Source organism: Miniopterus natalensis, chromosome 9, assembly GCF_054644295.1.
Source record: "Miniopterus natalensis isolate mMinNat1 chromosome 9, mMinNat1.hap1, whole genome shotgun sequence".
NCBI classification, from domain to species: domain Eukaryota; kingdom Metazoa; phylum Chordata; class Mammalia; order Chiroptera; family Miniopteridae; genus Miniopterus; species Miniopterus natalensis.
In genome coordinates, this window is record NC_142089.1 from 31,932,735 (window position 1) to 31,947,434 (window position 14,700).

Here is a 14,700-nt window from a genome sequence, read left to right on the forward strand (position 1 = left end):
ACCGAGGAGGCACAGAGAGGTTAAGTAACTTAACCAATATTACCAACTAGCAAAAGGAAAACCTGAGATTTTTAATCCAGGTAGGCTGGCTTCACAGCCTGCAATCTTAAAGATAATGTACACTGCCTCTACACTAAAAGTTTTTTAATGCTATTTTCAGAAAAACAGGAGGCAGTGAGATGACACTAGCCTAAGAATCAGGAGACCTGAGTTCTAGCACTCTCCTCTATCTGTTCAACACTGAGCAAGAAGGCTGAACCAGTAAATAGTTCCTTAGTGGGTATCTTCCAAGTCTATTAATCTAAGAGAAAGGAATCATATAAGAAAAAAAATATGAACTTTTCCTGAAAAAACTATATTTCTTATGAAACAAGAGTTGTTTGACCCTCTCCCATTCTTGGCCCTAAAATGCCAATGAAAAAAATATTTGAAAATTATTGGAAAGAATCTAAGGAAATCTAATGAGCAAAAAAGCCATCATTTCAATTACTCTTACCAAAATCCTACCTCCCTTACTCCACTGCACCTACTCAGAAAAACCCTGCACCAACCATCCCCCTTCTGGAGAACAGCACTCAACTGGGCAGACCAAACACCATTGTACACTCATGGTTACAAGAAGACACCCCCAAATTTTGGCCAAATACTAAATGGCCAAAAGTTAAAAATCAACATCCTGCCAAAGTTGAACCTGAAGCCATAGCTGAATATTACCACCAGAGAATAAACTTCTGGGATATAAGAACAAATCTAAAATATTATCAAAAGAAATTACAAAAAATTTTAGTCAAATTTTACAAACGTGACATTACCTGGTAGAAACAATGATTTATTAGCACTGTCAATTATTGGACTGCTCCTATATTCACACCACTGCACATTTGTGGTGTTAAATAATGGTCTCTTTCAACTGAGACCCATAGAAGAGCAACAAACTTTGGGGTATCTCATTTGTCTCTAACGCTTTCTTTTCTTCATTGGCTTTACTCTTAATTATGTTTGGATCAAAGATAATTTACCATTGATATTTCTGTACAGAATTTTGGAGTTTTTCTCCTTGTGAATCTTGGAAGTGGCAAAGCTGATACTCTATTATTATTTTTTTTATGATTTTTAAATTTTTAATGTACTCATCCAATAATTAATATGTTTGACACTCTACTTTTAATTCATCTTCATAAGATGTGAAGAATTTCTCCACAAGACTTTTTCTTCATACACACACAGACTGCAGGGAGGTAAGGGCCAGATCCTTTTCTGTGAGCACTACCTCCTTGATGTATGTGAATTTTTATCAGATTGTTCTCATGGATGCAACAGGCATAAAAGTATAGTTAAACAAGAGTACCCTAACCCACCACATTCTCATACTTTATACTCTCATGACACGATTTGTTTACACATCCCTCCCTCCTCTAAAGGCTGGGTTCCAGTGGGAAGAGGCTGGTTCTCATATTTTTGCTCCAAAGCCCAGTCCTCAGCCTGCCAGAGAGTGGGAATGAAGCAAATAAGAGCATGTCAGGAAATCATGGGAACAGACTGGGAAGAGCCTTACTGCCACAGTGAGAAACCTCAAGTGATCTCTCTCTCACCTGCCAGAAGAAGTGGTTCTGAGTTCCAGAGACAGCTCCTACCCAATTAGTAGACTTTTAAAAACCTAACTGAAACATAGTCTAAACTGTCCACTCAAACCAATAGAAACTGTTTTATTTATACTTATACACATCATGCCTTGTTCTGAAAAGGATTTGAGACAATAACTGGCATATTCTATACTTACTTGCACATCCTCAAGCTCATGGAGGTCTTAGGTTCAAAAAGCTGGCAGTTGCACAGAGGTACTTTGCATGAATGTCATCCTCATCCTCCCCCAGCCCTGCTAGGTCACAGCAACTGCCACTACCTAGCAGGGAGGGAAAGAGTGGAGCAAAGCGGTATTTTGAGAGTGGCAGCGGGAAAGGTGGCTACAGCTCTCAAACATATGCTACAGTCGCATGAAGATAAATCTCTCCTCTACAAATGGCATTCTGAGGATCGAAGTTTTAAGTCCTAAGTTTCACTGATCAAATCTTGAACTAATCAGATAAGGCCAATTATATACACATACAGCAAGGCAATTTGAAGTCTGCCGAATTCTGACATTAAGGTAATGCTCAAACGATAGCTTACCTGTATGATGGGAAATGGAAGATAGTTCATGTTGTTAATAAAATACCGGAGGCTATAGCTATAGCCCATAAATGCTCCAGCCAGTAGGAAAAAAAGATGATATTCGTTTAAGCAGGTTTGTGCAGCAGGGCTATCTAAGCTGAAGGGGAAAAATTAGGTTATTAATTCAACAGTCAGGGACACATATCACTGTTCGAGGCTCAATATTTCCTGAAAGCAAAGCTTTGACTTAATCACTTAAGAAATGCCTCAAATTCTTGCAAAATGGTTTGTTTTAAGTAAGTGTAGGCAAAAGATTAGCAAAACCCTTTTCCCTGATACATGAGAATTTGACCTTTTGTTAACTCTCTAGCTTTGTCCCCTGGAAATCTGATATGGATAAGAATGTGTCCCGTGATAGTAAGCAATGCTAGTTACAAACTGGTAAACTGTACCTGGACTAAAAGGAACTATAAAGAAACACTATGTACCTGATAGAGATGCCACAACTCTGGGCTTCTCTCTGTGTTTTCTCTTACAATTGGGCAATCTCTCATGGGGACCCTTTTCACTAAACAAAATGTATCACCATTAGGAAAAAAAATTCCCCTTAGATGATAGTAGCGGGGGCACAAAAGGAAATCAAGTATTTAACAGTACTCATGAACACTGTTTTAAGGTCAGTGGGGACTAGGAAACTTAAGATTACTTCAGTAATCTTTTCTGATTTTTAAAGTCACAATATCAATTTGCAATTTTTATCAATGCTGTGTGTTCAAGAACTATATAAATTTCAGTGAAAGCAGTTTACTAGAGGGGGTAGTTATAATTACTTAAATATTTTTCTTCATTCTTCCCATACTATCCTTCCTTCTAACTCCAATGTCAATGCCACCTCCTTGGTTCCTCAGAGAATTGAAATGGAAGACCCAACTGTCTCTACCTTCTCCAAACCCAAGAAAAGAAATATTTTTCCAAGGAGGAGCTGGTTAGTAGTGATCCTGAAGAAACAGCTGGCTGTCGAAGTCTTCCCCAAAGGAAAAAATCTTTCCCCAAAGAGGAACCAGTTAGCGATCCTGAAGAGGCAGGTAACAGGAGTGTGTCCAAGAAAAAGAGGACCTTTTCTTCCAAGGAAGAGTCAGTCAGCAGTAGAGCTGAAGAAGCTGCTGGCAGCAAGAGCAGCAGCTCCAAGAAAAAATTCTAGACACTATACCAGGAAGATTAGAATGGACATTTCTCTAGTGGGGTGCTTCCCATCCCAACACATCTCCTATGCCTCAATAAAAACAAATTCATAAGGAAGAAAAAAGCCACCTCCCTGCTTTCTGAACTCCCCTCTGGTTTTGTTTGCACATCTCACTTTCTTCCCAGTACAACCTATGTCTCACGCATTCCTATTTCTATTATATCCATTTGTGTCCATGGCTTAAATCCCCTATTGTTCTCAACTCTCAAGGAGTTTATAGTCTATGTGTGAATCACACTTATAAATCCAATAGCATCTAGTATAGCACCATGCATAGAATGGTTCTAAAAATTGTTGAATCCAAAACATAAAACATCAGAAACATTTGATGTATGTAAAAAAGCACCTCTATAAAAGTCTAGAAAGCATAATAACGTCCATAACTATTGAACTATACAAGTCGTATTTGGCTTAGTAACTAAATAAAATTCCTTAGAAAAAAATATTTAATATTACCTCTCAGTACCAGTGCAGGGAACCACAAGAAAACTGTATCGGCCCTTGGTTATCACTGCAGCACACCAAGCCACCATCATTCCCATTGCAGCATGAATAAATGAGTGCATGAGCTGCTGAGGATGAATGATCTTCCCTATCAGTTCCAGTCTGGAGCAGGGAATGGAAGGCACAACTGCAAACAGAACACATTAATGTGGCTTTATAATCTGTAGCATATGACATCAGATGACCTAAACAAGTCCCTCTCATCCTTGCACAAATACTCCAAAGGGCAGGAAGAAACCTAGAGTTAATGTAAAATACAGTACAGAAGAAGTCCTAGTTAAAAAGCCTAAGTTAAAATAATTTGAGGAAAGATTAAATACAAAGGGATGCATGCAAAAAAAGAAAAACCAAAGAATCTACAGAGATGAAATCTAAGGACATTATGAGTAACTTTTTTCTTTTTTTAAAAATTTCCTAATAGTTCAAATAGTGCCTACTCCTAGCACTCTCCTAATGCTTGCCCTCCAGCAAGTTATCTGTATTTCAGCAATTGAAAATTAGTAATGTACAGTCCATTTGTGAAAAATAAACCACAAACCAGGTAAATGTTGACAACAGTGAATACAAAAACTAACATCTGTATAGGAATTTCTAATACCTTTCTGATAATCCAATAAAGTTTTCTGGAAGTAAGCTGGGGGAGATGAGCTTGATATGAGGTGAGGGATGTTGACCATTTAAACAACTATTATAGGGTTCCCTAACCCATCTATGCAGGCATTCTTCTTTTAATATACTCAAAGTGAAGAGGTTGTGGGAAGGTAGAAAATTACGTGTGAAAGGAAAGGCTCAGGTGCTTTACACTTTGGGGAGGCTGCTATCACTCCTCCCTCTCCACCAGAAATGCCCACAAAGGGCAGTGTGAACGAACGCATGCTATCAGCCAAGGAGCTCTGTACACAGTTTGAACAGAAAAAAGATCTATCAATAGTAGTGAGGGATTAGGAAAGCAAAAGAAAAGGGTATGTATAGTAACATCCAAAGTAGGATTTGAAAATTTATACCATATCTAACAAGAAACTACAGAAGAGCTAAAAAGAGGAATAATGCTATAGTCAAAACAAGTAGTGTCAGAAAAAGCTTCTTATTGTATCATAAGGAGAGATTCAAGGAATCTGAAAGGCAAGAAGAGTGAGATGAGAAACTGAGGAGGGAAAATGTTCTGGAATTTAGCAGGTGATTCTCCCATGGCATAATATTTTTAAGTTTTGGGGAAAATCTTAGAATTATAGACTTTTATATTTGAGAAAGACCTAAGAAATAACCTGTCCTAATCTCCTACCCTATAAAGGTATTATTTTTATAATACATCTGCTGAATCACAACTTGAACACCAGCTGTGAACCATTAAAAGATCTAAATTTTTTAATTGTGGTAAAATATACTTAAAGTTTATCGTTCTGACCATTTTAAAGTATACAGTTCTGTGGCATACGTACATTCACATCATTCTCCAAACATCACCATCATCCATCTCCAGACTTTCTGATCTTCCCCAGCTGAAACTCAGTCCCCATTCAACAATTCCCCAAACCCTCCTCCCCAAAGCACCTGGCAGCCACCATTCTATTTCTGTCTCTATGAATCTGACTACTGTAGGTATCTCATAAGTGGAACCACATAATATTTGTCCAAAAAGGTCTAAATATTTTTTTGAAAGAGAAATTAGCACTCAAATCTTAAGACATTCAAAGCGTATGATTCTGTACACATCTGTAAAACTTTGACATAAAACACAGCCTCTATTATACACACTCATATACAAAATGCATTGAGTGTAACCTTAATAAAATAAATTCAGACATTTTTATGATAACTTTTGAAAACTCACCTGAATAGAACTCCACATTGAAAATACTTATTATTATTACTACCACTGACAGCAGCAGGAGGTAGAAGATTATATAGGAACTATATAGATCATTGAAAGAATCTAAAACACAAGAGAGAAGAATTAGTAAAGATCATTCAGTGATGCAGTCATATTCAATATACTACAACAGAAAAGGGGTTTGAATCACAACTCTAATTTTAATTTTAAAAGTTATCCTTTTGTTGAGTCCAGGGCTACTATGTATAACAGTCTGAAAGGTTAAAGTAACAGAGAAGAATACTTAATATTCTCTGTAGAGACTGACAAATCTCAGAGGGAAGGTGGGGGTGGGTGGGTGGGAGGGGAGGGATTAACCAGAGAACTTATATGCATGTATGCATGAACCATGAACACAGACAATAGTATGGTGAAGGCCTGAGGCTGGGTGGGGTAGGAGGGGTCGATGGGGAAAAAACAAGGACATCTGTAATACTTTTAACAATAAAGATAAGTTTTAAAAATAAAAAAAAAATAAAAAGTTACCCTTTTTTTAAGAATGTCCTCATACACTGCTGACAAGTCCTATAGGACACCCACTTAAGAACTACAATGTGAATTATTTGGAACAAGCTCTGGGTCCTTTAAAATTATACTACCATATGCAAACATATTTCATCATGTGAAACAGAGAAGTACCACATTTATTAATATACCAACAAGTTTCTTAAATGTAAGTATTTTTCAGATCTCTTAAACAATGCAATTAGGCCCTATAAAAAAAAAGTAACATTTCTGGAAATAGTATAATACATAAATCATCTAAATTAGCTGAATTAAAAAACAAAAACAATGAGGATGTCCCTGTGAAATACTAATACATTCACATTTTACAGTAGTTCATCAATAATCCATTTCGAAAATATGGCAAACTTTAAAATATGTATGCATTATGCCTAAAAACATGAACAAAAGAAATAAAAACAGCAAGGACATGTTTGCTGAATAGACTAACACAATAATATAACCAGTTATTTTAAAATATATAATTCATTGACTAAAATTAATAAAAAAATATTTATTAAGCACTCACAATTAAACCCAAGCATTGTACTGATGAGCTAAAAGAATGAACCGATCCATTTGATTGGAAATAAGTAAGGAAAGGCTTCGTGAAGCAAAAGTTGAAGAGGACAAGTAACATTTGATGGAAAAAATGGCATAAATCAAATCCAACTTGAGATTGGAAAGAAAGTATTATTAGGATTAAAGAACAGTTGGCCGTGAAATGGCAAGAAGTTTTTATCTTAAGTTCCAATTCTGAACAATTGATAAGGGCTCTAGATTACAATGCTGAATATTCTGAGGCTGTGACTAGACAGCCAAGATCAAAAGATCAATGAGTAATAGATTCCGGCAAAATGGTTACAGAAATACTTGCCATCCCTGCACTAGTTTATGGCTTCATTTCATCTGACCTGTGGGATCCATCCAAGTGATAGATATGTCTCAAGAAAAACACTTAACATGATTTTAATTCTTTTTCTTTTTTTTTAAAAATATATCTCTATTGATTTGAGAGAGAGAAGGGAGAGAGAGAGAGACAGAAAGATCAAAGATGGCCTCCTACACGCCCCCCCACTGGGGATCGAGCCCGAAATCGGGGCATGCACCCTGATCAGGAATCCAACCTGATCTCCTGGATCCTAGGTCGATGCTCAACCACTGGAGCCACACCTGGGGGGGGGGGGGGCATGACTAATTCTTTAGCTGCAACATCACCAAAGGCCACAAAGTAAAGCTTCAAACTCCCTGAAAACTGGCATTTTCTTCTGAAAAATTAAATTAACATACTTCCCACTTTCCAAAGCAAAAGAAATTTGTTATTGTTGTTGAAAGGATATAAAAAGTATTTCAAGAGTACTTGTTCTTCTTAGCCTTAGGAAAGGCTTTAAAGACTTCAAAACCTAGTCTGGCAACATTTTTCTTTTTCTTTTTTTAATTCTAGTGTGGTGTAGTGAAAACATAGGTTTTGAAGTCAGACCAATGTTCAAATCCTAGTTCAGTTACTCACCAGCTATGTCTCTCTGAAGACTTTAACCTGACTCAGTTTCTTCATTTATAAAGTAGGGTTAATACCTCTTTATTACACGGGGTTGTAGGAAGAATAAGAGGTAATAATATACTTAAGGTGCTTAGCACAGTGCCTGGCACAGCTGATAGTAATAACTGATAGCTCCTCATCAATCCTCACATTTAACTCTATGTTCCTTAGTCTTTAACTCTTTCCTCCCCTTCTCTCTTCTCATCTTTCTTATTAGCCACAATACAGAAATGAAGTATTCTTAATTTTAGACAGGTTTTTTAAGATATCTCATATTTTCTATCCACAATTTTTAAACAGATAAAAGGAACAGTTTGCCTTAAAAAGACAATCTCAATAAAGCTGTCAAAAAGAGGCAAACAAATAAACAAAAATTAAGTTTTCATTTACATGGTCTTCTAATGATTTTTTTTGTTCCTGTGATAAAGTCTGACAGTTTTACTAATCTTATTATTATATAATGAAAAGGTGGTAAGTTAGGAAGGGAATGCCTTAAGATTACCTCAAAGTGAGTGTTTTGCCATGTCAAATCAGCAGTAATTAAAAACAAATTTGAGCCCAGTGGGGCATGGCTCAGTGGTTGAGCGTCAACCTAGGATCCAAGAGATCGGGGTTCGATTCCCAGTCAGGGCACATGCCCAGGTTGCGGGCTGCAGCCAATCAATGACTCTCTCATCGTTGATGTTTCTATCTCTCTCTCCCTCTCCTTTCCTCTCTCTGAAATCAATAAAGATATATTTAAAAAAAAAAACAACAAAACAAATTTGAAACATAATGCCATTTTTATGTTGAGAAGTAGGTCCTATAAATGTATTTTCCCCAAACTGAATATCACTTACCAGATAGCCACTGTACAGGATGAAATAAATCAATGCTGCTAAAGATTATAAATACTGTGGTACAGATGGGTAGAAGCAGCACTGACCAGACAATACTTGTAACTATCCTCCAGCCCAAAACCTGTAACAAGCAAAATCAACAAAACTGCTCAATCATGAAGTCAGTTAAACTATTTCAGTTATGCAAATCCTATCTTCTCATACAGGATGCTAATCATTAATATTTACACACAGATCATAGTCCATGCAGGTATACATAAACATCAGTGGTTACTATTAATAGCTTTAATTTACATACCACCATAGAATCTTGTCATATCAGTGAACTAATGGTTGTATTAATCCAGAATCAGGTGCCACGTTAAATACCCAAGGGGGAGTGGTGTTACAACTGTAATTTACAGCAACTTATACTTGTCTCTCTAGGTTTAATTTGATGGATATATCAATATCTAGAAGCTACATATTTTATGGGAACCATCTGTATTCTGTAACTAAGTTTACAATTATTAGATACACACTCCTTGTTGGGCAACTGACACATGGTATTCATGTCTGAAACACCAGTGACTACCACATAAGAGGCACTTGACCTACTGTGGAGTAAGGGAATATAAGAACAAAGCAAGTACTCAGGGGTATTAAGCATGAAAGTGACAATCGGATTTATGTTTTGGGAAATAAAGCACTCTTGTGTTTGTAACGTGGCTATGATGACGATGGATCAGAGGGGGACAAAACCCAACAGGGGGCAGTCCACCGCAATTGCCCAAGTCAAAGATTATAGTCAGTGTATGAAGGAAGGAAGCGGCAATTGGAAAGGAATAAAGGGGGGGGCGGGGAATTGTAGCCACATTTGTGAAACACAATCTACAGGACACAGGTGACTGATAATACATGTGGTGAATAATAGGTAAGATTTAAGGACTCAAAAGTTTTTAGCTTGGGACACAGCCTAGATGGCTGTACCGTTGGGGTAGCCTAAAAGAGATATTACTTCTGTTTCTCTTTGCCCTGCACAGAATGGATGCAGAACTTGAAGCTGAATGCTGATTCAGCTTCAAGGAAGTATCTCATCTCAGTCCCACAGCGCACACATTCCTCTAACTTAACAAAGAATACTTGTCCTGCTTACCTAGTCCCCAACCCCAGCCTCTGTAAGGCCGCGCACTCACTCTTTCCAATTCTTCGCACTTTTAATCCCAAGTCATCAACAAGTCATTTACTTTGCACCTACTAGGTACACACCCCTGAATACTCCTCCTCCATTCCCTGCCCCAATTCCCACGCAGGTCAGCCCTCCCACCCACTATGACCAACTTCCACTCTGAACTCCCCTTACCACCACCACCCGTGACAAGTTTGCACTCAGGACGTCCCGCACATACACACCCTGTACCCAGCTTTCCCTAGTACACTCCTCCCACCCTGTAATCAGCTTCCACTCAGGACGCCCCCCACAACCCTGTAATAAGCTCCCCGTTAAGGAGGTCCCTTCCCCACGCGCTCCGCACGCTACACTCGCACCGGCCCCTCCCCCGCCCGGCACGCACGCGCGGTCAGCGACCCCAGCCCGACCCCAGCTGCGGTCGAGTTCACACCACAGGGAACGCAGCACTCACGCGCCACAAGATGTCCCGCGACCCGCCGGAGCAAGGCCAACTCGCAACCGTGGCCATGGTGATGGCGGGCCCTACTCTGAGGGGTACCGGAGACGGTGAGCCCGCCCGCCACCGCAGTTCAAAGGGAGGAAGACCCCAGGAAGACCCCGTTGGGGCTGTCTCAAAAGCCGCCTGAGCGAAGCCCGGCCCGGGCCCCAACTCGTTCCTTCGAGGTTTCGTCTGGACAGACTCAGCAGGCCAGACTTGCCCCGCAGACACCTGCCCCAAAGGGGCCTGGGACTCCAGAACTCGCCCTCTGGAATCGAAAATGTCTTTCCGAAGCAGGGTCCAGCGAGGCGCCAGAAATTGGGGACTGCGCTGCTGCATGCTGGGAACTGTAGGCTCTACGGCCCTCTGGAAGCAAGGACGAGCGTTGCATTCTGGGACTCGGAGTTCCAAAGTACAGCATGCTGGGAGACGAAGTCTTCCCCAATGTAACTCGCGGCATGCTGGGAATCGTAGTCTTTTATAAGGCCTCTACTACCCACAGTGTTGATGGATTGGAATTTTAGTTAGAAAGATTCTTCATAATAATTTGCCCTCATTTCTCCGGATTTTACTTTTTTGACCGCCTGAAAGTGAAATCAAAGGATATTTTGGCCCTCTCCACAAAGGTACTCACTAATTTCACCAAAATGGAAAATTCTCTTTCCTTAGAGGTACATTTTGTTTTGTAAAATCTGGTTTCTAGTTCCATCGACCTCAGCCACTTGCTAAGTGAAATATCTTGACCCTCTGTGAGCTTCCATTTCATCTATAATATAAGAATAACAATAAAGGTGGCATCCGGTGAAGATGTAATAAAATGCTATATAAATCTTACCATTAATTTCCTGCCAGTAAGGAAAAAGACTTTTCACCAACCCAAGCCCCACTTAATGAAGTCTTCTCTGATTGCATTAGGCCTCAGTGAGATACCTGGAGGCATCCTGCTAACGCCTTTTAATACCCAAATACATACCACAATCAACATGCAGTACTCTAAAAAGAGAGAGAGATTCGGTGATTTACTGACTCTGAAGAAACTCATAGTCTAGTGAGACAAATTGGCACCACACTGCTCTGCAACATTTGCTAATAATGGTTTCCTGAGTTGCTTTAAGATTACATCATATTCTCTTCTAAAACCATGTTAATATCACTCATGTCTGAAGCAAGGAAGGACAAACTGGGAATACAAAGACAGATCAAGTCTCTGCCATGAAGAAAACTTCTGTCTGGTGGTGGAGAAACATTATAAAGAATCACACTAAGTGAGTGTCGATAAACAAACCTGAGGTTGCTTGCAGTAAGATCACCTGGTTAAGTTCCTTTGAAGAGAGTATTATAGTTGTATGTCCTAGTATCTATCCTCCTCTTCTTTCTTAGTAATAAAACCCCCAATTTTTAACTAGGCATGTGGCTACATTTTCTAGTCTCCCTTGCAGCTAGGTGGAGCTAGGTGACTGAGTTCAGGCCAATAAAATATAATCAAAGCATAGCATGGTTATTCCCAGAACCCCCCCTTAAAAGAGAGCTAGCACATTTTTTTTGCCCCTTCTCAATTCCTTTCTCCATCCAACTGCATGGAACTTGGATGCATTCCTAGATCTCTAGCACCATACTCAGGAAGAAGTTCATGTTCTAGGCAAAATCAAGGGCTGAACTAAAAGAAGACTTAATTATTGGGAGCAGCCATATCAATCCCGGTCTATCTGCCTTTACTTCCTGACATCATTTACCCAAGAGAGATGATTATTTATTGTTTAAGCCACTTCAGTTTTTATAACACATAATCTGAAATCATCTTGTGTAATTACTTATTTATTGTCTGTCTTCTCACTGGTATACAAGCTTCATGAGGGCAGGGATTTTGTCTATCTTATCATTGTTTCCAAAATGCCCATAACATTAGTACGTAGTCAGTAAATGTTTATTACATGAACAAAAGAATGAATGAATGGAAGAAAGGAACTGCATCAGACAGTATCTATTCAGGACAACAAACTTTGTTATTTAAATCAAAGAGGGATTTCATGTAGGGAATTGATAACAAAATTATTGGAAGAGCTGAAAGGGCATAGGGGAGAAAGGACAGGGTTGAAGTAGCAAAAGGGAGAAGGGAGTCATTACCCAAATATCAGGAAGATGCTACTCCCTCTGCATTAGAGCCCGTAAGCCCACATACAATGCTAAACAGCTGAAGGTAGTGCCACTGCTGCTGTTAGAAACACACCATTGCTGTTGAGCAGGAACTGAGGAGCTAATACCCTGTAGCTGTTGAAACCACAAGTACCCATAACCATCTATAGTTGTTCTGTGAGCCTTAGTTTATTCATCAATAATAAAACAATCTTGCAAGATTTTGTTTGTAAACTGTCTGGCACACCATAGACATTCAATATATCATAAGTATTACTAGTAGAAAGATTATAGCTTTGGAGTCAAACATGGGTGTGAATACTTGCTCTGCCACTTAGTAGCTGTAGGATATTGGGAAAGTCTTTACTTTCTAAACTGATACAAAAATAAGATTTAAAAACATTCCTACAGACAATGAAAGCATGCCAGGAAAACATGCACTAAATAGGTGAAACTATAACCTAATCCTTCAAACTGGAAATAAGATAAAGAAAATCACACAAGATATGAAAGAACAATACTAATTAGTATTAGAAAAACTCAGAAATTGTGAGATAGAGCTCAGGGAATACATATAAAGGAAAAATCATTCTAGAAATGAAGGTGGAAGTAGAAGGAACTCAAGAGCAAAGAAACACAACAGTAATGCCATAACAAAGGAAGGGCATTTTATTTTTTAATTTTTGTTTAAAGTATTACAGATGTCCCTTTTTCTCCCCATTGACCCATTCCACCCCATCAGGAAGGACATTTTTTAATCAAATAAAATAAAAAGAATAAAGCAAGAAACAAAAAAGGATTTTTAAAAGTAATAAATAGAGAAGACAGGCAAAAAAGAACTAACATATGAATAACGGGAGTCCCTGAAAAATCTACTCTCATTTTAAACCACCACTCTCCCAATAAGGCACAGGGATGTGGGAATTACTCTGTTCTCAAATTGTTCTAATATTGTTAATGAGCCATTTTCCTAAAGTTTTCATTTCAAAACCTTCACTAATTTTATAGTCCTGGGCATCTTATATCCTAAAAAATATTAGGGGGTAGTGGTGGCAAATAAGCCTTCTTTCTCTCCATCTGTAACCTGTTTAGTGTCAAATTCAGTCCTTCTAAGAGAGAAGGCTGCTGATTCTTGATAAAATGTGATTAGCCATTTCCAAAGGAAAAATGTTTATTTTAAAAGACAACTCCTTGGACAGATCCAGTCTCTTGTGCAACAGAATTTTGATGAATCAAACAAAAAAATAAATTTAAAACACGTGGATAATATTTCCTAGGAGGGGTCCATGGAGAACACATACTCCCCAGGATAAACCTGTCTTTTTTTTTTTTTTTAACCAAACTCCAAGACTTGGGGAAGAATTTGAAATGTTCAGCAAGTTGAAAATAAGGCTCAGGATCATCCTCCTTCCTTGCTGTACCTCCTTGGCTGTTGGGTGGGGCAGTCCTCTGCTGCTTGTTTCTTGGGGGTCAGATTTCAAAGGAAAGAAGGGAGATCCTTAAGGGAAAACCTACATAGTAAAAAGCAAAGTATGTAACCCAGGCTTCAGAAATGTCTTTTACTCCCTTTTAAACTGGCCTAGGTTGTCTACAAAGCCTTTTGCCTATGATAAAGAGACAGTAAAATGAAGTCTATGGGTAAAGGTGAGACTACTTGGTGCCTCATCTCCAAATATGAGGAAGAAGCAGGATCAAAGGAATACTTAAGTGCCTGGGAGGCAATAGGTAAAGGCTTTAGAGTCAGACAAATGCAGATTTGAATCCTAGCTCCCCTAATAGCAGGTTAGTGTAAGCAAGTAACAACTTCTTAGTGCATAATTTCCCTAAACTGTAAAGAGGGACAACAGTGTGACTGTTCTGTTTCTCTACCTGTCTAAACTGAGCTCCATTACCCACCTTTCAAATGTGATAGTCATTAATACTGTTCACTAAGTATTTCCAGATCTCTGCTTTCTAAACATATAATAGGATTGCACTTCCTGGCCCTTTTTAAAGTTAGGTATAGCCGTGTGACCGTCCTTCCAATGAATTGTGAGCAGAAATGACATGTGTAGCTTATAGGTGAAAGATTTAATTGCCATTGTAAGACCCTCCACAGCTCTCTTTTCCTCTAGCACAGTGACCAATAGTTGAGATAGTGGTTGCTCCACTGACCCCAGGACCTGAGTGAGTAGAATGAGCAGAGTTTCCCTGCTAATCTGTGATGAACTTGTAACATGAGCAAGAAATAAAACAATTTAGACTGCTGATATTTTAAAGCTTTGTTA

At 38.7% G+C, this 14,700-nt stretch overlaps 1 protein-coding gene across 2 annotated transcripts in view; it reads right to left on the reverse strand.

Annotated features, from left to right (window-relative positions):
- NDC1 (NDC1 transmembrane nucleoporin) overlaps nt 1-10,378 on the reverse strand; it is a 40,883-nt gene extending 30,505 nt beyond the window's left edge. Inside the window, exons 1-5 of one of the 2 annotated variants that reach the window (XM_016219813.2) lie at nt 10,274-10,376; nt 8,652-8,772; nt 5,730-5,831; nt 3,851-4,025; nt 2,170-2,308 (exon numbers count right to left, since the gene is read on the reverse strand). In XM_016219813.2, coding sequence (XP_016075299.2) covers nt 2,170-2,308; nt 3,851-4,025; nt 5,730-5,831; nt 8,652-8,772; nt 10,274-10,330 — 594 coding nt within the window. In that variant the 5' untranslated portion in view covers nt 10,331-10,376. Of the gene's footprint in view, nt 1-2,169; nt 2,309-3,850; nt 4,026-5,729; nt 5,832-8,651; nt 8,773-10,273 lie in introns of both variants that reach the window. The other variant, XM_016219814.2, reaches the window with a different exon arrangement.
- Nucleotides 10,379-14,700: the final 4,322 nt, after the last annotated feature.